The 22,811-nt window shown below is 43.1% G+C and overlaps 2 protein-coding genes across 2 annotated transcripts in view; both read left to right on the forward strand.

The window, feature by feature from the left end:
• Window positions 1-9,056, forward strand: LOC134467202 (uncharacterized). The gene is made up of 10 exons (XM_063221111.1): window positions 1-190; window positions 757-836; window positions 1,997-2,062; window positions 2,710-2,772; window positions 2,941-2,980; window positions 3,353-3,548; window positions 3,956-4,145; window positions 5,996-6,266; window positions 7,754-7,855; window positions 8,312-9,056. Exons 2-10 carry the CDS (start codon window positions 762-764, stop codon window positions 8,725-8,727), a joined length of 1,419 nt encoding a protein of 472 aa, XP_063077181.1. The 5' UTR covers window positions 1-190; window positions 757-761; the 3' UTR covers window positions 8,728-9,056.
• A 648-nt stretch (window positions 9,057-9,704) lies between these two features.
• Window positions 9,705-22,811, forward strand: part of myo1d (myosin 1D) — a 221,489-nt gene continuing 208,382 nt past the window's right edge. The window contains exon 1 of the mRNA XM_063221656.1: window positions 9,705-10,314. Coding sequence (XP_063077726.1) covers window positions 10,220-10,314 — 95 coding nt within the window. The 5' untranslated portion in view covers window positions 9,705-10,219. The remainder of the gene's footprint in view (window positions 10,315-22,811) is intronic.

Below are 22,811 nucleotides of genomic sequence, written 5' to 3' on the forward strand. Positions count from 1 at the left end.
TGTTTTCCCCAGAGAGGTGTGAGGAGAGTGCACTGGCAGTTGGTGCAAAGTAAAGACTAACGAATAAAGAGTGTGCATTGTGTTTGTTAGGCCATATCGACTCTTTCACAGCTGTACAGAGTTGGCATGTCATTGTTCACTTTTCTTTTCTGTTTTTATTATTAATGCACAGTCTGTTTTATCACTCAAGGTAAGTTTTTAATATTATTATTATTATTATTTGTAGTAGTAGTAGTTCATAGAAGTAGTAGTAGTATTTAAACATCTTTTAACCATGATTATTATTTTAGTAAACTTTTAACCTGGGCAGTATACACAGGCAAGCTGTTTGATGAATCTTTTGATATGATCTGAGGAGGGTCACAATTGCAACCCATCATCTTGAAAATAAATGAATAAAAATAAAAGTAGCCTGCAAGGGTTTTGTGGCAATTATGACGTTTCTAGTTTTGCCAATAACCAGTGCCTTGTCAACAGATATTCCTGACCCGGTAACCTTTTCAGTTTATTTTGTAAGTGGCCAATGATGTTTTAGATGTAGCATACGTCAGGGTGGTGCCACCACAGCTAATGCCACTATTGTATTATTTTTTTTTAGTGGATTATCTAACAAGCATATTCATTGCAGTACATATTAATTATCAATTAATTTATGGTTGTACCAACTGACGTCTGAGCCCCCCATAAAAACCTGCCATTGGCACAAGTATAATACTAGATCTTTACAGATGTAATGTGTGTCTTCATTGTCTGTAGCTTAGATGTTGGTGCTGCACTTCTCAGCGCTGCTGCTGTTGGTTGTCAACACGGCAGACACTGAGGACCTCCAAAGTCAGGTAAGTTTGAATTTCTTTCATATTCTTTCCCAGGGGTGAAAGTACAGATTTCATGTCTTAACGGTGCTATTTTTCGAGGATGTTCTTCACAACCGCCCTTCCAATGCCAACATCAGAAAGAGCGCAAACGAAATAAACATGTGCGCTACAGATAGGCCTATACCTATTTCGTTGCATGACTATTTCATGCAACTTTGAGCTATTCTCGTCATAGGGCACTTATCTCAGATGGCATAGTGTGGTTGTATGTTTTTGAAGAATTTAATAGGATTTTCAAATGTGTTTTTTTTGGCATGCATTAACTGTATTCTCTTATTGCGTTAACTGTATTCTCGTATTGCGCACTGGCTGTAAATTTTATACTGGTGCTGCGCACCTGTGCACACTGGTCTACTTTCACCCCTGTTCTCTCCCCAGGTGACCTTCTCTGTATTAATCAGCTGTACAGTGCCAAAATTTAACTGTTCTTGGCCAGAAGTGAATTAAGTCATGAACCAAGTCATGCATTAAGCTTATTACACCAAAGATCATATAGTGCTTCAAACAGAATCTGAACATACTTCTTGTTTATTGACTAAATACAGTATATTTTCTTTTGAGAAAAGATTATTAATTATCACAACTGCACCAACATGTTGGACTGGGAAGTTTGACAATTCTCAAGGCATTTTGGCTCTAATATTTGTGAAGTAGCTCAATAAATGTCAGCAATATGAATGTCTGGAGAGACTCGTATGACGGTAACTGGAATGATGCAGCAGACTTTTCATTTCGGTGATCATCATCCTGCTTGCGGATTTGAATGTGTTAATGGGCTTGCCTTTCCCCTGGGCCATTTCTTTTTAATGACACGCTCATTCACTGCAAAGAGTCTATTTAATATGGAGTAGGGGGTTTGAAAAAGAGGGCACTAAGCCTTAGAAAAAAGTTTGAGCTCTCTCACAAGTTTCACCAAGTCCATTGTGTAGTGTTAATGTAACAAGACCAACTACAAAAGTGTTATATTTACATCTGCAAGTGTTGAGTTCAACACTGCGAAATATGAATACTGTTCAAAAACAGTCAACTTGCCATCAGTCACATGAATAAATGATAAGTAATTTGTTTAATGTGGGATCAAAATGATCATCTATTCTTTCCTTTGTCCTACTTTTGTTTAGTATGAAATGGAAGTTTGGAAGAAAGCAGAACAACCATTATGGGAGCAGCTGTCTTCACTGCAGAAGGTATTGTCTTGGGTGTAGATGTCATATTGTATGGGTTTCCCTGATTAAATGAAACAATAACACATTATAACAAGCACTTCTGAAATATGTGGGAACATAATCAAGGCAAGGCACACAATGTTAACCAACTATAGGCATGCAAATACACCGGTAAGACTTTACTTGACGTGTCCCTGCATAACACATTCAAAGCAGCTGTTATACACTTTGCATGAAGTATTCATGACTGTTTTCATAAGACATTCATACCAAAACTTTCAAACTTCCAAACTTCCAAAACCGTTAGGCCACGGCAGGGACCGGGAAAGACCATTTCAATGAAAAATAATTCTTATTTGACCATATTCTGTCCCTGGCACTGGAGTAAATCATTAAATGAATTGGTTGCGATGAGAAAGATCAGAACAAAAACAGCAATGCGGTTTTGCAATGGTTGAACTTTTATTTTGACAAGTTGCTGTACTTTCGCCTTCCATATTTATGAAAGGTTTCCTGTGAGTGTCTTAAGAAACAGTCATGAATGTTTCATGCAAAGTGTATAACAGCTGCTATGAATGTGCTACGCAGGGACAGGTCAAGTAAAGTGTAATCCATACACCTTTATCATATAGATGAGGTCCATTTTATTGTGGTTTTGTTTTCTACAGGAATTTGAGAACCTGAAAAATGAACAAACGAAATTAAAACAGAAACAAGAAGTCATCCAACAAGTGAGTTGTCTGCAAACATGCTGAGCAACAGAGGAAACATGCTACATTATAATTTTTACTACAACAATAAGTGAAATATATATTAACTCAATTGCACATGTTCTTTAAAGTGCAGTTTAAATATTTTGATTATTCCTGAGCTTAATTGTGTGTGTGCAAATATCACAGATGCTGGCTGTGGATGGCAATGTCACCTCAATGACTGAAGGTAAAAAAAAAATATTTGTCTTGTTATTACATGTATATTCACAATGAGGGTTAATTTGATAGACTGGCTTCTAGACACTTTTTTTAAAGATATTGAAATGTTTGGTAAATGTTTTATAACATTCCAAGTTTAATAAAGCATTTTCATAAAAAAAGTCTATATTATATATATGTCCTTCTCCTTATACAGCTTATACATTTATTCAATTATAGGCCTATACAATATTTTTGAAATTAATACAAATATTATAGTTGCATTGTGCCTGTACGTACAAGCACTGGACATTTTCCAAAAATGTATGCCTACTAACACTGACACTTTCATTTCATACGGATGAAATAACTTTGACTTATGGAAAATGTGTGCATTCAGGTATCAACCCTTTCCATGTTTGGTCCAGCGGAAAAGAGGATGAGGATGAAGATTTCTTAAATGACAGTGAAGAGGAGGAGGAAGAAGAGGAGGAGGAAGAAGAGGAGGAGGAAGGTGATCATCTCCATCCCACCAACGCCCACACTGAGGAATATGAGCATGAAGATGACTTCAGTCTGGAGGATAACTATCAACGGTAACACTTTTAATTTTACTAGCGTATTTATGCGTATCAACGTTAAGAATTATTAAATTAACCCTAACCATAAGGCAAAGAGGTTCTTATAGTGTGATCTGTGAATTTCTACAGATGTGGTCAGTTTTGCAATCTAGCATAGGCTATTCGCATAGGCTATTCGCAGAGGCATCAAAAGTAAAAGTGTATCCATGGTATTCATGGTGTAAGTACAACACATGATATACAAAACTCTTTCACTATATACTCCATTGTACCTAATGAGACTGTGTTGTTAATGAAAAGCACTAAAAACCTAACAAGGATCCACCACAAACATGATGTGTTACCGCACATTTCAGATGATGTAGGACAGACCTACTGTAAAAAAAAAAAAAAGCTGAAACGGTCAATTTTGTTTCCACCAGTGAAGAGTACGAGGACCACCTGCATCTCCATCCCTCCACCACCAGCACCAACAACGACATTGACCATCCCTTAAACGCCAGCAAGCCCTTATACGACCCCTGCTACCGCTACAAGATCTTGGACCAGGCCTGGCGGGCCACCAACTTCACCACCAAGAGAGTCAAGTGTGATCGCACACGCAACTGGCAGGTAGAGATGTCAAAAGTCAAAGTAGATGAAGTACAAAAAAGTTTCCCAACACAGGCAACTTCACTGAGTAACCAGTAGACCAGTGTTGAACCTGTCATACAATCTGCGGTTACCCTTTATTTTAAAGGCGTATGCCACTATTTTGGGGCTTAATACAGTTAAAATTGTTGGCCAGAGTTTATAAAGGTGGTAAAGTGTCTTATTTTTCATGTAAGCCGTTGGTAAGCCGTTGTCTTGTTTTAAGACAAGTTAAAACAGGGAATATGTCGCTAAGCTAGTGAAAGTCAATGGATCCGTGTAGCATTGTAGCATGCTACATGGATGCATTGACTTTCACTAGCTTAGCGACATGCTCCCTCTTTTAACTTGTCTTAAAGCAAGACAACGGCTTACATGAAAAGTAAGACACTTTACCACCTTTATAAACCCCAGCCAACGATTTTAACTGTATTAAGCCCCAAAATAGTGGCATACCCCTTTAATGGTTAGCTATTACAGTGGATCTACCCCATTAGGTACAGTGTAATAACCAGTGTAACAATATTTAATATCATGTAATACCAGTTTAACACCATGTACCAATTTTGTACTAACATCTATGGGTAGGTTCCACTGTAATAGTGAACCATTAAAATAAAGTGTTACCCAATCAGCTGATTCTGCACTGGTTGGACCACATTTCAGGTGGGTTCATTTTAGTTTTTTAATGTTTATTAGTGACACAGACTATCCATCTCAGTGGAATAAGTGGTGTAAAACCAGAAAACCAAATGATAGAGCAAGATAGAGCAGTCATGGGTAAGCGGTTAGGGCGTCAGACTTGTAGCCCAAAGGTTGCTGGTTGAACTCCCGACCCGCCAGGTTGGTGGGGGGAGCAATTAAGCAGTGCTCTCCCCATCCTCCTCCATGACTGAGGTACCCTGAGCATGGTACCATCCCGCCACACGGCTCCCTTGGGGCGCCATTGGTGGCTGCCCCCTTGCAGGGGTGAGGCATGAATGCAATTTTGTTGTGTGCATTGTGCAGTTGTGTGTTGTGGAATGCTGTGTCACAATGACAATGGGAGTTGGAGTTTCCCAGGTGGACTTTCGGCCTTCACTTCACAAGATAAAGCAAACCACGCCAACCCAATGCAAAGGTGTGTGCTCAAGTTCGGTCTCCTAAGGGGGTAGTGTTGTGTCGTTTGTGAACAAATCGATTCTTTTGAACGACTCCTAAGGGTGAACAATGGGAACTGAATCACAACTGGGGAGCCACTGTTTTCCATTTTATCTTTCTTTTTGGGTACATGATCTATATGTGAGAACTACAATTTGAGAAACACACGAATGTCTCTACCTCAGAGAGTGGCAGGAATGGTCTGTTGAAGGAGCAGGACAGTCCACTGTTGTTTGAACACCATGAGCCAAAGTTGGCTTCTTAAATGCTATCTTTTTAACACTGAATACACTTTAAAATACCGTTCAAATAAGCCATTTTGAGTGGCTCTTTGAATGGAATGAGCCACTATGAACCGGATTCCATCAATGAAGTCATGAGTCATGAATCCCATCTCCATAAGGGGGCTTTGTCCATTTCTCGTTCTCTTTCTGTGGTGTTTAGTGGCGACTTGCACAAGATGTGCACTATTGCCATCTACAACGCTTAAGGAACTCCATTTATTCTCAACCTCTGCTGGCGTCCTAAAGGTGCGTTCACCTGACGTCGAATGGATCCCGAAAAAGTACAGGCTTGAAACGTCTCTACCTTATATCCACGGTCTCTGGTGTAAACATCTATGTAATTTAATGTGCTTGTGTTGTACACCATAAATGAACTTCTCTTTTTACTTTTGACACCTCTGCCGGCAGGGCTGGTACCGTCTCTACTACCGGCGCCGCAGCATCCAGATGCCAGAGAAGTGCGTCAAGTCCGACAGCTGCGGCACCCACGCCCCGCTGTGGCTCACCCAGCCTCACCCCAGGATCCGCGACGGCATCGTCTTCCGCCGCGTGTGCGGCCGCTGGAAGAACAAGTGCTGCGCGTTCAAGTCGCCGCCCATCCAGGTGAAAGCCTGCCGCGGTAACTACTACGTCTATCGGTTTGTGAAGCCGTCGGCCTGCTACCTGGCGTATTGTGCAGGTAAGAGACCACTGCCGTCACATTAGGCCTACACATTTATTTAGATTCTAAATTAATTTACCACATCTTATTATACGAAGAGGAAGAGGTCGTCACCATCACATTATGGGCCTATAATCCCTATGCTGGGCCCTGGTAGCCAAGCCTAGTGACACATTTGGCATCGCTTCTAGTCAGGCCAAGAGCAATGTAAATATGGTTTCTGATCTACATAAATATCAGGAACTCCACCCACTTTGTCGGATACCAGTAAACCAGTATAACCTAGGGAGGCGGGTCAACCATGCCGTTTGGTAAATGGTAATTGTTATGCTCTTGGTCAGACCAAGTCTTGTAGAAAGTCAATGATGATCTGCCTAGGGCCCTGGGAACCCAGTTCCCCCATTAAAATGATAATTAATATCACTGTGGGGCCCCCAATAGGAATTGCCAATGCAACGTCATGGCCCTCAGCATGGCAGAGCTCAGGCCTGGGGTTTCTATGGTTACTCAGGTTACTATGTGAAAGACGCGGGAATTCGATTTGCTACTGAGCAAGCTGAGCACAGTGACGCCAAAAACCGTCTTGATGACGTTGCCACCCATATGGTCACGTCTTGATACCCTCTATGTGGGAACCCTAGTGACTCTTTAGCCATTTTAGCCTCCTATTTTGATGCCCAGCCAGGCCACCAGCCTATACATACTATGATTCAGATTCAGATTCATAATTATTTTTTTTACATTTCGTTATAGTTGTATATGACAGAAAGAATTGTTGGTGTTTGCTTCGCATGAAAGTAAACAACTGGTAATTAAATGGAGGGTGGGTCGAGCTGGGGCCCTCTCTGACACTGATACAGACAACAGTCATGCCATCTAACTCGTGTGTGTGTGTGTGTGTGTGTGTGTGTGTGTGTGTGTGTGTGTGTGTGTGTGTGTGTGTGTGTGTGTGTGTGTGTGTGTGTGTGTGTGTGTGTGTGTGTGTGTGTGCGCGTGTGTGTGCACGCGAAGGGCAAAGAAAAAGAAAAGTAATGACAGGAAACACTGGAAGAAAAATAGCTTGAATGTTATCACACACTGTTCAATCAAATATGTCAGGGGTATAAAACGATGATGATGATGATGATGATGATGATGATGATGATGATGATGATGATGATGATGATGATTAGGATGAAGATGATGATGATCCTTTTTTTGTACTCTCTTAATACACATAGGATGAAACCATTGTTCCACCAAAGATAGCCATAGATTTATTCAGTCACTAAACAAAGAGTTCTAAGAAGCTTTATAGTGCAGCATAGCTCTGAATTTGCTGTGCTCTAACTTGTTTTTATCTTTTTTACTTCCACACATTATGTCATGTCTTGTGTACCATAGTCTCTGCCTTTTGACTTTGTAGTGCAGTGCAGCATAGCAGTGAATTTGCTGTTTGTTTACAATTCTGTCTACCTTCATTAGTTTTCTTCGTCTGCTTGTTTCCACATGTTCTGTCTTCTTAGACGTCAACACTCTTGTGTGTGGAAGATGCGGAAGGAACCAGTACTGCCACAGCAGGGACAAGATTATTTACAGATGTGCCAACAGACGCCGTCGTCGCAAGAGTAAGCAAGCACACAGGGGTTGTTTATGTTTTCATGGGGGAAAGCAGTCTACTGGTTTAGGATACACAGAGGGCATATTTTTTTGGTTTTAAGTTCTTCTTCAAAGTTCTACAAAGAGCTCTTAATATGACACAAAGTAGCCAAATCCAGTCCATTAAGACCTGAAACATTTATAATGTGAAGATGCTTTTACATAATTTAATGGATCCACACACATATTTCACTCTTCATGGAAAAATCCAGAAAAATGTAGCCCCTTTATTAATTTTAGATTACATAATTTGGCTGTAGTAGCCTACTTTGCCATAGGCCTATTGCCAAGCTGTTTCACATCTCTCTCTCTCTCTCTCTCTCTCTCTCTCTCTCTCTCTCTCTCTCTCTCTCTCTCTCTCTCTCTCTCTCTCTCTCTCTCTCTCTCTCTCTCTCTCTCTCTCCTCTTTCTTCTTTTAAAACCAGTTAAGAAGCTGTCTGTGCACTTCTTCGCCTCGTACCCGGGTTCCCTCAAAGGGAAGGTGAACCGCATCAGGTTTAGCAGGGTGCTGGTCAATGAGGGCCGGGCCTTCAACCAAAAGACGGGCGTGTTCCGTGCCCCCGTCTCCGGCGTCTACCAGTTCTACTTCTCCAACCAGATCGGGGGCAACACTCCTGCCACCAACCTGTGGCTAGTCATCAACGGGTACTGGGTGACGGTCTCACATTCGGCTGTCAAAGGGCCCACCAATTCCGTCGGAAGTCTCAACACCTACATGACGACCCTCCGCAAAGGGTCGCAGGTCTACGTGACTCACGTTACCGGGCAGTCCTGGGCCAACTCGGCCTCGAACACCATAACGTTTGGTGGCTCTTTACTGGTGCAACGGAAATTAGAATAATGCACATATAGTCTAGGCTGCTTGGTTTGTCTTGCATGAAATATTTTTTCACTGAATTGTAAAATCCACAATGTCTCCACATTATTTACATGTATTTGCTCCTGCAGATCATTTTAATTTTTGATTTGTAATGTTTTCATCTATGTGGTGTTTATATTAGTATTATATAGGCCTATATATTGAAAATGTAGTCTAAGTGATTCTATTAAAACATCTGCCTAAAATGAGAGAAATGCGGTAAGCAAACTAAGTTGACTTTATTCTATTTATTTATTTCTGTTGACATATGTTTGGCTCTGTTTTCCCCTCTTTTTAACATTAAAAATGTCAGAAAAACTGTGATTCCGTTGTGACAGTGATAGCCTATTATGAATGCGGAATTTGTATCACCTATTACCAACACAAGATGGCGCAATAGCTGTCCTTTCCTCGGGTGGTAGGAGGTTGGCCGTGTGGGGCCTACCTTACCTATTGCACTTCTGTAGGCCTATAGGCCCATGTCAGCGCCGCATTAAATTATGGCACCTACACGAGAAGAGATAATACTATAATCAGTGGGATAAGTCAACATGTGAAGCGTGTGCGATATTTACGATTTCAAAACCACGGAGACGCAGACGCAGACGTTTAGTTTTATAGCACCAACTGCACAATAATTCAGGTGTTCAGATGTTCAGGTGTTATTCAGCTGTCAAAATCTGAAAATTCGTTTCATATATAGCCTAGGTTCCTGTTATGGGGGAAAAAGTGAAGTAGCCTACAGCATAGGCTAAATTGCGCAGCGCGCGAGACAGGCCTAGGCTAGAACTTAATTCCTTGAATTAATAAAAAGTAAAAGTAAACACAATAATGGATGTTTTATCACAACACCTGTGGCACGTCAAGTTGTGAAAATGGTTTTACTTCGGCGGCATGGTGGGAGGAACAAACAGACTCAGAGCCGCACCGGGCTAGACCGAAAAGAGGAGGGGCATGGAGAAGTCTGCTAGAATAACATTCGTCGTTGCATAGGCTACTGTAAGGTCTGTGGGGCAGAACAAATTTAGGGAAAGGGTTATGGAGAGGCGTTTGACTTAACGGACTACAACACTGCTATGTTTGGTCGGAGGAGCGGGTTGCTTTCCAAAATACGCCTCTCTGGGATCCGAAGGATAGCCCATTAATTCATACGAGAGCGCAACCGGTAGCCGTCAGCTACTTCTTCTCCACTGTGTCTGGGACATCAGATTCTATTTCAGGACAGTTAACCACAATATGAGAAAACACATGCCCACTTTCTAGAAAACATTCGCTGTTATTCTTTCCAGATGTGGTCATCGGGACGATGCTGAAAAACTTTGGTCCTTCATCCAAAATGCCTGCATAACATTGTGAACAGCTGGGGGCTCGCGCTATTGTTTATATATTTTTTGTTTTAGCAGTCTAGAGAAACTTTTCTCCTTTTCATCATACATTGTTTCTATCGTCTGTTGATCTTTGGAACAAACACGCCATGGCTGAACACGAAAGTTTGCAGTTTGGGAAGGCGGATTTTGTTCTGCTGGACAACGTGTCCATTGAAGAATTTATGGCTAACCTCAAGCTCAGGTAGGTAACAGCGGTCATTCACCTCCTTGTTTGAAAAGCGAGTGTCCCCCAAATGGTGACCGATACCATAGAGGTCCTGTTGGGTAATTAAAATGTGACTTAGCCACCGGTGATTTTTTTTCCACCTCTTGTTGTGACAGAAATGATGATGCGCACATGTGGGCTGTTTGTGTTAGGCATTATCTTTACATTATGATATTTTGACACACTTTTGAACGTCCTTGAAAAAGTGAAAGTAAGCTTATGGTGAACTTGAGTCTCGAGAGCTATCCCCCCTCACCTCACAATTGACAATGAACCGGTTCATGCGAGCAGTAGCCCAGTCAGATCAGAGAGAGCCATGCAACCATCCCATTCCATTCTCTGAGAGACCGGGTGTGTGAGAGAGCCAATGAGGTGCTCCACCCAAGACGAGAACAATCGTCGGACCTGTCCCGTAGTATTACATTCCACCTCGAATAAAGGGATGCTTTGAAAGATGACGAAACAGATTGAAATGTTGTTTGTGAGTAGCCTCGGCTCCCTGACAGAGATTAATGTAGTCTGTATTGTATTTGACCTGTAGACCAAACTTATCAACAGTGACTCAAAACACACAAATAGCCTTGTCACTGACAAGGCATGTGCCTACACTGCATAGTTGAATGCCACTGTCACTCATTCATTGTTTATTTCCCAGCCATCAAGTGACATACACTGATGCTGTCATAGTTTTTGTTGTGTTATTACAGAGGCAAACACCTTGTCCTTATTGCACCTGCCAATTGTGGTGGTGAGCCAATGGAAATTGTTATGGAATTTCCTGCTGTATTCCTGACCATCATTGTCCTTTCCCCCCCACACCACAATGGCAAAGTTTTCCCTCTGGGTCTGGGAGGCAGTCTCTTTTCTGCAGGCCGAACCTTAAAACACAGTATCGCATTTCCTTATTGTCCAGCTGTCAATGAATTACTTACATCGACATTACTACACATGGTCAGGCAGGGAGAGCCATACTGGAGTTCAAGAGCTCACCCCTCACCTCAGCACAGCACAGCACAGCACAGCACACGGAGGCTGAAAGTGTCTAACTTTTTAAGAACTATTGTTTTTTGTGTTGTCAATGTGACAGTCCATTCTTGGTGCATACAAATACTTAGGTATCAAAAGAGAAGGTTGAGCGCAACTATTATCAAAATAAACTGGTGCTCTTATCAGAATAAACTGGAGCTTTTAGAGGGTAGGCCTACAATGTTCAACAGAACTGAAGCGAAAAGATCCTGTAGGTCTAGGCACTTAAGTTGATTTTTAAAAGTCAAAGTCTTGATTTTGTGGGCAGATGTATTAAAACTTACCAACACCAACAGAGATTGTTGGTATGAATTGTTTTTGGTTCCCTGTGAACTTTTGATGAACTCAGTCCGAGTTCCATTCCGTCATTGTTTAGATTAGATTATCACACAAGGCATTTTATACACACATCCATATTTATTTAGTTTTCCATCCACATATGGAAAATATGGAGCAGTGCCTGCCACTGTGATTTCACACACACACACACACACACACACACACACACACACACACACACACACACACACACACACACACACACACACACACACACACACACACACACACACACACACACACACAAGGTGGATGGCACCTGGTGTTTCCCATCCCAGCATTTCTCTCTCTCTCTCTCTCTCTCTCTCTCTCTCTCTCTCTCTCTCTCTCTCTCTCTCTCTCTCTGCCCACCCCATATTCTGTATTGTACATTTATTATACACATGTAGCTCTTTTCAATTGAGATGCTTGACACCCAAATGTTCTAAGTCACAGAGAGGGTGGTGGTGATGAGATGTGGCAGATGGACTGTACAGTATACTGAGAGCCACATAGTCATAGCAAGAGACACCACACCACACCACACCGCACCCCGGCCTGAGTCCCAAATTGGTGACATCCAGGCAGCCTCTATGTCTTGCAGCCATCCTTCTGGACAGGGAGTGTTGGCTTTGGAGGTGGTCCAGATCTAGTCTCTCCAGTCTCTCTTCTCTTCTCTTCTCTTCTCTTCTCTTCTCTTCTCTTCTCTTCTCTCCTCTCCTCTCCTCTTCTCTTTTGTGTCACCTTCGCTTTTCCCTCTTCTCTCCTTCCATCTCTCTCTCTCTCTCTCTCTCTCTCTCTCTCTCTCTCTCTCTCTCTCTCTCTCTCTCTCTCTCTCTCTCTCTCTCTCTCTCTCTCTCATAAATGAAGGCCATGCTTTGCAGCACACTGATGTTTGCTCTGCTGTTTATGACATCATTACCGCCATCTGAGAGACAGAGAATGGATGTGTGTGTGTGTGTGTGTGTGTGTGTGTGTGTGTGTGTGTGTGTGTGTGTGTGTGTGTGTGTGTGTGTGTGTGTGTGTGTGTGTGTGTGTGTGTGTGTGTTTATGTGTGTTTTGTGTGAGTAGGTGTGAAAGAGAGAGTGTGTGTGTGCTCATGCACCCATATGTGTGAGAGAAAGTGTGTGTGTGTGTGGGCTCATGCACCCATGTGTGCGAGCATGTGTATGTGTGTGCACGGTGCATGTGTGTGTGTGGGAGAAAGTGCATGTGTGCTTGTGTGGACGACGTGCATTTGTGTGTGGTCACATTTGCATATGCATGTGTGTACAGTATCTTTATGTTTCTCTGTGGGTTTCCACAGCATCTGTGGTGCGTTATTGACAGGAGGGGGCAATACGTTTAAAGCGCCATAAAGTATCCTTTGACATGGCTGCCAGATAAGAAGATTTTATTGTTGCGTACTTCATCCATCCCTGTTGGCATCGCCAGGAATATTGACTTCTCTGTTACAGTTTTCTGGCTGACCAAGCCCCCCTTTCTCGACAGTGTCACTTGGTTGAAATGCAATTTCCCACTGGCAACTTCCAAAGTTGCTTACTAGTTAGCAATAGGGATGCAAATTATCGATTAATTCATTAATCATTAGTTGATTGCCTTATCAATCGACTTACGATTAATTGATAAGCAGCGTTTTCCCCCCGAAATCTCCAATGTTTCTCAAAGAAAAATGCTAAATCTAAAATTTTAATTAAACATTGAGATAAAATACCACATTTAAATCAATTCTATTTCAATGATTTAATCCAAAGGTGATTTAAATATTCCCACTATTCACACCCCTCTTCACATGCCCATTTCACCTGGGTCTCTTGTCAGTTGAATTGTCGATTAATTGCGATTAATACTTTTTAATCGATTAACGCATTGATCGATTAAAGTCGATTAATTGATTAATCGTTTGCGTCCCTAGTTAGCAACGACACTGTTGAGAGACAGGGTCCAGATTAAGAATGGTCCTGGTGCCCGTTTCCCGCAGTGGTTACGTTCAGAACTAAGGTGCTTAACCTGTGTACCACTCACGTTCATACCGGGCTCTGAACTTTTCAGTATCTGACCGTGCATTACGCAGATGCACCTGCTGACGTCCACATTGTCATGGGGCCTATACTACAAGCTGATTCAGGTTAAGGTTAAGTTAAAAAATCATCTAATACAAGAGCTTTTCTTAAGAAAATGAGGACTCCAGGCTCTTCTATTAGATGATTTACCTCTTAACTTATCTTGAACCAGCTCTGTAGTATAGGCCCCTGGTTTGCAGTGAAAAAAACAAGTATTTTTTCGGTTCACATCGCAAAACAACGACCTGGTTCCCTTACGCTCAGAACACGGCAGCTGGTTCCAGATTATTTGCTGGGCTGAGGACCGGCAGCACAGTTTTCTGTTGGCCTGAACATGCCCGCCTGGCATGGTTTGCATGGGCGGCGCTATTGACTGCTCTGTTGTGTGGTGACAACATGTTTTATCAGGGCGATATCAGTGTCACACAGTCTGTCCCATGTGAGAACTGTGAGCAGGTGTTTTTGTGCGGGCGTGTATGTGTGTCTGCACATTTGTGTAAATCAGTGTAATGTCATTGATGGTTGTGTATCCTGGCCTGTGTCCTATCCTGTTTGTACTGTGTGTGTGTGTGTCTGTGTGTGTGTCCATGTGTGTCTGTGTGTGTGTGTTTGTGTGTGTGTGTGTGTGTGTGTGTGTGTGTCTCCGTGTGTGTGTGTGTGTGTCTCCCAGCCTAGCTCTCGCATGGTTCTGGGTTTGCGTTTGTTTTCTCTGCCTGCCATTTAGCCGGCCTGCCGGACGTGGCGTGTGCAGATTGCTATTTGCAGAGGGTGTGAGTAGTGGAGGCACTTCCTGCTTTTCCTTCTCATTCCACATCTGTAGAGAGAGAGAGAGAGAGAGAGAGAGAGAGAGAGAGAGAGAGAGAGAGAGAGAGAGAGAGAGAGAGAGAGAGTAAATGAAAGACAGTCAGTCAGACCAGGTGTGTCCTGTGCCCCTATGGTTGTCAAGATTTGATCTCCCTTTTATACGGACAGCTGTGAGGCCTGCAGTGCAGTTAGTGGACTAGGCCTACCGTGCCATTTCAGCTAAGCCTCAGTGACCTTTCTAATTCTCAAGAATAAAGCTATCGGCAGTGTTTCACTCTAGTGGAACTCCCGATTCTTGTCCTTTTCTCTTCCACAGCTGGTTATCTTGAGGACATTTTGCTGTATTTAACTTGAGGTTGGCCCATTCGGTTTATGCTGCCAAGGAACATTCTAAATATAAACCAAGAGGAATCCAGTCACCCTCTTTCTCTCCTCTTTCTCATTCTTTCTTTCTCTCTGTCTTTTTTTCTTTCTGTGTCTTTCTCGGTGGGAGTATCTTGATGGAAACTGTAGCCGAAGGATCATTTAGATGTCATCTTGGGGTTTTGGGCATGAGTCCACATATCCTCCGCTCACGAGACAATAGGAACGACCCAAGTAGAGTCAAGAGTCAAACATGGTGGATGTTCGGTCTGTCTGTCTGTCGGTCTGTCTGCCCCCCCCCCCCCATCCCACTTTTTTGCATTCTTGTTTCTCCTCGTCCACTACTTCCCATGTTCCCATGTCACAGTGTCTGTCTGTTTAGGATGTGCGAGCCGGGCAACCTCAGCGGCTGTCCACGTCCTGTAACGCGACTCAATCGATGCCTTTATATGGCAGTGTTATTGTGTCCGCCCCAAAGGACCTCGGTCCTCGGGAAAACGTTTTTTTTCCTTCTTCTGGTAACCAACCAATGCTCCCTCCATTAGAGCCTTCCCCTCTTCCCTCCCCTTGAAAAAGAAGGAAAAAAGAAAACAACAACAATTACACATCATCAGGAGCATTCCGTGGATTCCTACCCACCAGCCATGTGCCAGTCAGGCCAGATAAAATAACTGATTACCACTCCCACACTCAGGGAAGCTGACAAGGGGGGACAATGGGGTCAGTTGTCCCAGGCCCGAGGAGATGAGGGGCCCATTGGGTCCTCATTATAATGAATGTATTGGGTGGAGGGGGGCCCTTCAGATGACTTTGTCTTGAGCCCAGCCAAAGCAGTCAGCGGCCTTGCCCACGCTCACTCCAGTACTGGTGATCCAGCCAGCCAGGTTCTAACAAACAAAAGTCGTTTTTTAGAATAAGAAATAGAAGTAACTTTTTAGAATGTAAAGAAGACGTGTGACTTACAGAATCTGATGTTTGTACACATCCTCACTCACTCCAGTACTGAAGATTCTCATCGTTCTATCAAATAAGAATTGAAACAACTTTTTTAGGAGTAGGGGACTGGTTGTTTTCAGTGAAAAAAATAATCAGATTTGAACATGGGCGCCCATTACAAAAAATCTTCCGAAGGGGCATGGCTGCCAAATTCTGACATCATGGGTGAAACAGGAGCGAAAGTCTTATGAATGAATCGTCTCTGCCTTTTCACCGTCTATGATACAGCCTTCAGGAGAAAACAGTGCTCTTTTGTAAACTTGTGAGAGACCTAAGTTACAGCATGAGGAGACTACTGGGGCTGGTGACTCAGATGCTGGGTCAATATGACAGTCTGTTATTACCGCAAATATACAGTAATAGCCTGTTACTGTCCTAATGCAAATCAGCAGGCGAAAACATAACTCACAACCATGCTGTGAGAAATGTGCGTGTCATGCTTCATTTGGCTCCTCTATTTATTATTTTGAACTCTTGACCTCTGGCATCTCCTCAAGGGCGTGTTAAGGAAGGATGTAGACAGTTCTGAAGAGCTGTGTGGTGAGTGGCATATTGGCAAGGCTAGCTAGCAAAGTGTGTGTGTGTGTGTGTGTGTGTGTGTGTGTGTGTGTGTGTGTGTGTGTGTGTGTGTGTGTGTGTGTGTGTGTGTGAGAGAGAGAGAGAGAGAGAGAGAGAGAGTGTGTGAGAAAGGTCTCTGGCTATGATCTGGCTTCCAAACCCCTTGTTCTCAACTTGCAGGGGTCAGGAATAAGTCATGAAATGTGTGGTGGCCATCTGTCAGTGATGACAACCAGAGGTACTCTGCAGTCTCTGCTTTGCAACCATCTCTCTCGGCATTACTGATACTGTCTCCCATTTTCAGCTCAAGACTTGCTCCTTCAGGTCCTAATGAGCACTTGAAGTTTAAAACATGCACCAACCTTAGCAACCACATGATCTCTCTTACACCTGTACTCAGGGGCGGAGCTATAGGAGGGGGCGAGAAGGGCATTTGCCCCAGGGCCCTCCTGTATTAGATGTGGGGGCCCTATTGTGACCTTGGCAGGCCGTATGGGGGGCCCTATCAGTGTCTTGCTCTGGGGCCATGTATGTCATTGTTCCACCACTGTCTGTACTGGCCTCGTTTTGTTTGTTTGCACCTGGATTGAATTCATTAGAACTGGGAGAATTAACAGAAGTGATGCTGTGTTTCATTACTTCACATTGCACATTGCAGACATGTTGTTTGTACAAAACAAAGTACATCTAATCTACAAATATGTGATGAAATGACAGCGTTAGGAAGGGTACAGGAATGTTTTTGTGAGCAGGGTTAGGCGTGTTATGATGGCAAGTCTTCAAAAAGCGACCTAAAGGTTGAGAACAGTGATGGGTAAAATGGCTCGACTGTGTTGGATTGGTTAATCATTGTGTTTACAATCTTGATAGTGTTGACGCTGCACTTTAGCACAGTTTATTAGTTCATCATTGCTGGCTTTCTTTGCCAGGTCTCACTTGCAGAAGAAGTATTCTAACCTCAGTGTATCTGCCTTGATAGAATAAAATATTAGATGAAAAGATAATGAATTCCCAAGTACAGTACTTTAGGGTGGCGTGAGATGGTCAAAGACTAGTTGTCACGGTTGATGATGGTAAATGATTATGGTGGTACTACCAATATGGATTTGACTGGCAGCCTCTTATAAGTTGGTACTCACATCAGGGGTTAAGTACCACCTCAGCCTGTTTCAAGGTATTTGGGGACCCTAGGCAAAGAGGGACTTTGGGGGCCCTCCTTCTTTTCAAACCCTGAGAGCAGTAGCATTGCACTTTTCGGCCATTGAATTTAGGGAGGTACCACACTCCCCATGCTGTCATCTATAAAGAAATGCATAACCAATCATTACAGAGAGGAGCGCTGCCCTAGACGATGGCCTAGTTTACTTGGCTGCTTGTGACATGGTTCGTACCATGGTCTTCGACTTTACAGTCCGATGTTGTGAGTTTATCAGTGCTCTTGCCTTGCATTGCAATCAATCGGGCTGCTTTATCTCTGATGGCCCATATACGGTACCATAGTGGAGTGAAGTGCAATCAGATGATTGCAGTGTACAGGCCATGGGTCAAAGTCTAAGGAGCTTAGTGTTGGAAGGGTTAAGGGCAGGCTCACAATACTGCCCGTGTTCCTGGCATTGAACTGAACTGTGTGTGTGTGATTTTTTGGTAGAGAGTTTGTGTGTGTGCATTGTGTATGTGTGTGCATGTTTGTGTGTGCTGTGTATTTGTGTGTGCACTGGCGTGCACAGACATTTTGGGGGGCAGGTCATGGGGTGATGGTGGGGGGCATGTGGAACTGGCGGCTGTCACGCTTCGGTTATAATTATTTTTATTTTTTTAATCATATTTTAATGAACATTCCACAGTAAGCTAAACCAAACATTTAAAAATGTTTAAAATTATGAATATTATGTAGGAAAGTTAAAATAATTAGATTACCATGCCGAGAGCATAATTTAGGCCTACCGCATGGACTAAAAAGTGTACTGTCGCTTTAACTGTGCCTCTCCCAGCGCAGCAGTTGAACATACTTGCAGTCATCAGGAAGCGATTCATTCAGATTCCTTACTTGGAAAACTCAGCATCTCCGGTCATTTTTCCTCCATTAGTACTGATTTTAATTAGTTCATGTGTGTTTTCAAACTGTTAAGACCGATAATAAAGCCCAACTATCATTGCAAGACATTATCAAATCGTATTACACTGGTATTGTGAGTGAAAACTGCTTCTTTGGGTCGGAGATTGTATCCGTGTAAGTAGGCTAATAACACTTTTCTGGAGGTGTCATTAAACACAATCCTGTTTACCGCCGCATAAGACATTACTGTGCACCCTGTTATTATTGCTGTGCAGAAGGCTATAAGTGGCAGATTTGCTAATTCTCCCTCAAACTTTTTTTTTCAATGACCGCTGTTCTGTTCCATTCCGCCGTCTATTACAAATGTGATTTGGCGCGTTGCATAGGCCTATTTCATCAGGAGGCCGACGTTTTCCCAAACATACCTAGGCCTACATGAATCCTCTCGCTGTTTCCCAAACATTCCACAGAACAGGTTCATCGTTAGACCTGAAACTGTTTGAGCAACTTCTGGCTAACGGTTGTTACAATCATGTTACATAAGGGTTAACGTTCGGCGAGAAGGTCGCTACCGTGGAATAGCAGCACGACAGAGAGAATCTTTAGACCCCGACGCGGAGCGGAGGGGTCTTGTTCTCTCTGAAGTGCTGCTATTCCACAAAGCGACCGACTCGCCGAAAGTTAACCCGCTTATTATATATACTTAAATGATCCACACATGCGGGGCCATTTCTTTAGACCTATTTAATGTTAAGATTGTTGCTGCGCAAAACAAAACAGTGCCGTTGTGGAACACCGCTAGGCAACAGCTAGCTAGCCAGGACAACAGGTGTTGTCTATCACAGCAGCTGATTAGAGTGACAAAAGACCGGACCCCCTGCGGAGTGATATGAAACATTCGCTTTAGCCACTGACTTGTATACAAGCCAGTGGCTTTAGCAGTGAACGTCTTGTTGCCATTGACAGCGGTAGCCAGGACAACGGGTGCTGTCTATCACAGCAGCAGATTAGAGTCTTGTTGAAAAGTCGCTTTAGCAGTGAAAAGTCTTGTTGCCATTGACAGCGGTCTGTTATAGACCAACCCGTCCGTTATCGAAAAATAACAGACGTCCGAACGTTGGGGAGCCCCGTTGAAATGAATGGAGCATTCGACAGCTGACGTCACAACCATATAATAAACTGTGTTAATTGTTGACATAACTTGGGCTACCTCTTCTGCGGTAGATTTGATAAATGCACAATTAGCAAAGTCTCACTATAAAAGTCAAGGCTCTATTTAGATCACTTCCAAAGTCACTCACAAGCAACTTTCAACATCTTAAATAGGCTATTGACTGTTACCTGGCTGGAGGGGAGAACGGTGGGGGCTGCCCGCCACACTGATGCCTGCGCAACGCGCTTCCGAATCTATCAGTTCAAGCGCGCTCACGTTGAGAAATGGAGGGATGTGTGCCGTTGGAGGGGGCATGAGGCATTATTATCACTCGATTTTAATTGACAGTCATGTCTAAATGATGACGGGAACATCGACTACAGCGTTAACCCTACATTTAAGGAATACAATAATTAAAAATAAAAATAAAAAACGAACTTTCAAAAGGGCACTTTTGTCCGTTAAAGGCAACTTGGTGCTGCCCAAGCAACACCTCGTGTCTACCTGTGCACGCCTATGTGTGTGTGTGTGCGTGTGCGTGTGCGTGTGTGTGTGTGTGTGTGTGTGTGTGTGTTTGTGTGTGTGTGTGCATTTGTGTGTGTGCTTGTGTGAATGAATTTCTGTGTGTGTGTGTGTCTGTCTGTCTGTGTGTGTGTGTGTGTGTGTGTGTGTGTGTGTGTGTGTGTGCATTTGTGTGTGTGCATTTGTGTGTGTGCTTGTGTGAATGAATTTCTGTGTGTGTGTGTGTGTGTGTGTGTGTGTGTGTGTGTGTGTGTGTGTGTGTGTGTGTGTGTGTTCTATTTACGTGTTGTTTAATCTGGCTGTTGTTGTTGTTGGCTTGTGTTTCACAGTGCCTTAACGAACAACAAACTGACACAAAGTGGCCATCAGTGGATACCTGATGCTCTCCCACCCACAATAAGTGGAGATGGGTAAAACCACAGACACACGGGCAGAAGCACAGGAAGACATAGATAAACACACACACACACACACACACACACACACACACACACACACACACACACACACACACACACACACACACACACACACACACGTGTACAGGTGCTTCGTGTGTGACATGCCACCCACCCCCCTCCCCTGCATCACCAGGCAACCAGACTCTTCCCCTCGGCAACGGCGACAGCAACACATTAGTAAATGAGACGCAGGTGCAGATGGGGCTGATGGGAAGGTCTATGACTTTCATACTCAAAGAGTTCAGTAGCAAAACTCTATTTTCAGGACTCCCTGATAGAAGAGCTATTGTAATGTCATGTAATGGGACCACTTCCTGGTTAAAGAAAGGTTAAATGAAATTCACATTGTGTCCTAGAGTTCTACCACTGGGACACACTTGATATGGAATTATCGAACGCAAAAAAGAAAATGCCACAGTATGCAGCAGGAGAGCCACCTTCATTGAGTCCCTCACCCCCACAGATAGAGGTCAATGACGTTTTAGTGTTAGCACACGTCAGGGTGATGCAACAACAGCCAGTGCCACTATTGTATGGATTATCTTTGGTTGTTTTTAGTGGATGATCTAAGAAGCATATTCATTGCAGTACATTAATTCCCCAATTACTATTCAAATCATAGCTGTCCTTGTATCACCTGGTGACTCAGCCCAAAATCAATAAAATTGCCACAGATACAGATACAGATACAGGTCAAAGCAGTCAAACCAACGCTGTGACCAGGCCACATCTGCATTCTATGCAATGACCTCTGGTGCTACAGGCATGGTTAAGGCTGATGCCAGCGTCTGAGGGCAGATTGACCCTATGCCCTGCTAAAAGTGCAACAAAAAACCTCAAACACCCAAGCTGGAGTCTCGCCAATGTTGCAGCATTAACAATTATGTCATAAATGAAGTCTCCCTGCAAGGAACTGGCACGTCTAGACTTTCCAAGAGGCCAAGAGATTTGATTTGAACTGGGCATTGCTGGGGCTAGACCCCCTAGACGAGGTCGATCCGTTAAGCTGTGGCCTAGTGGTTAAGGACATAGGTTTTTAGATCAGAGGGTTGCAAGTTCGAATCCCAACCTCACCTCTCCCTACACCTCCATCCATGGCTGAAGTGCCCTTCAGTGTTAATTTTGTCAGCTTTTTTTTATTTAGTCGTAGTCTTAGTCACAATGACGAATTTTTTTTTTGTCTTAGTCATATTTTAGTCATTGCCTTCCCAATTTAGTCTTAGTCTTTGTCTAAATGACGAAAATCAATTTTAGTCTTAGTCAATTTTTAGTCATTTTAGTCATTTTAGTCATTTTAGTAAACACTGTACATAATAGAACTCCACACACTGCTTCTCTTTTTAACATATATCATTGACTGTACAGAATAAACCTTCTCCGCACACTGCTTCTCTTTTTAACATATATCACACTGTGCAGAATGAAACACACTCGTTCTCTTTTTCTCCATTTCATTTAACACCAGTGTTAATTTAATCAGCTTTTTAAAATTTAGTCTTAGTCTTAGTCGCAATGACGAAAGTCAATTTTAGTCTAGGTCATATTTTAGTCAATACCTTCCCAATTTAGTCTTAGTCTTAGTCTAAATGACGAAAATCAAAAAAGGGCTTTGACGAAATATTTTTGTCTTAGTCATGGTTGACAAAATTAACACTGGTGCCCTTGAGCAAGGCACCTAACCTCACATTGCTCCAGGCACTGTAACCAACATCCTAGAAAATAACTAACTCGCTTTGTATTTAAAAAAAAAGCGTCAGCTAAGTGTAACATAACGTAATGTAAAAATTCAGGGGTGCGTTTTTCAAAAGCATAGTTGTTAGCAGTTAGCGACTTGGGTAGTTGTCAATGGGAAATTGCATTGCAAACAACAAAGTAGCTAACAAAGTTATCAACTATGGTTTCCAGAAATGCACCCCGGGCTCTCGAGGGGGCCAAGAGGATGGTGCATTGGGCATGGGCATGGCTCGGGCTGGGCCTCCTCAGCCCCATTCCACAACTCTCACCCAAACACTCCCAGTCTTTGTTCCTCCCGCTAATAAAAACATGCAGAGCAGGGGCAGGAGGAACAGTCCGTTCCCGTGCATGGCAGATGCCGACCGCTCTTTTCCACCCTCTGGCTAAAATTAAAAGGAGGAAGAAAAGAGAAAAGTGGA

This window comes from Engraulis encrasicolus, chromosome 17 (genome assembly GCF_034702125.1).
Source record: "Engraulis encrasicolus isolate BLACKSEA-1 chromosome 17, IST_EnEncr_1.0, whole genome shotgun sequence".
In the NCBI taxonomy this organism is placed as follows: Eukaryota; Metazoa; Chordata; class Actinopteri; order Clupeiformes; family Engraulidae; genus Engraulis; species Engraulis encrasicolus.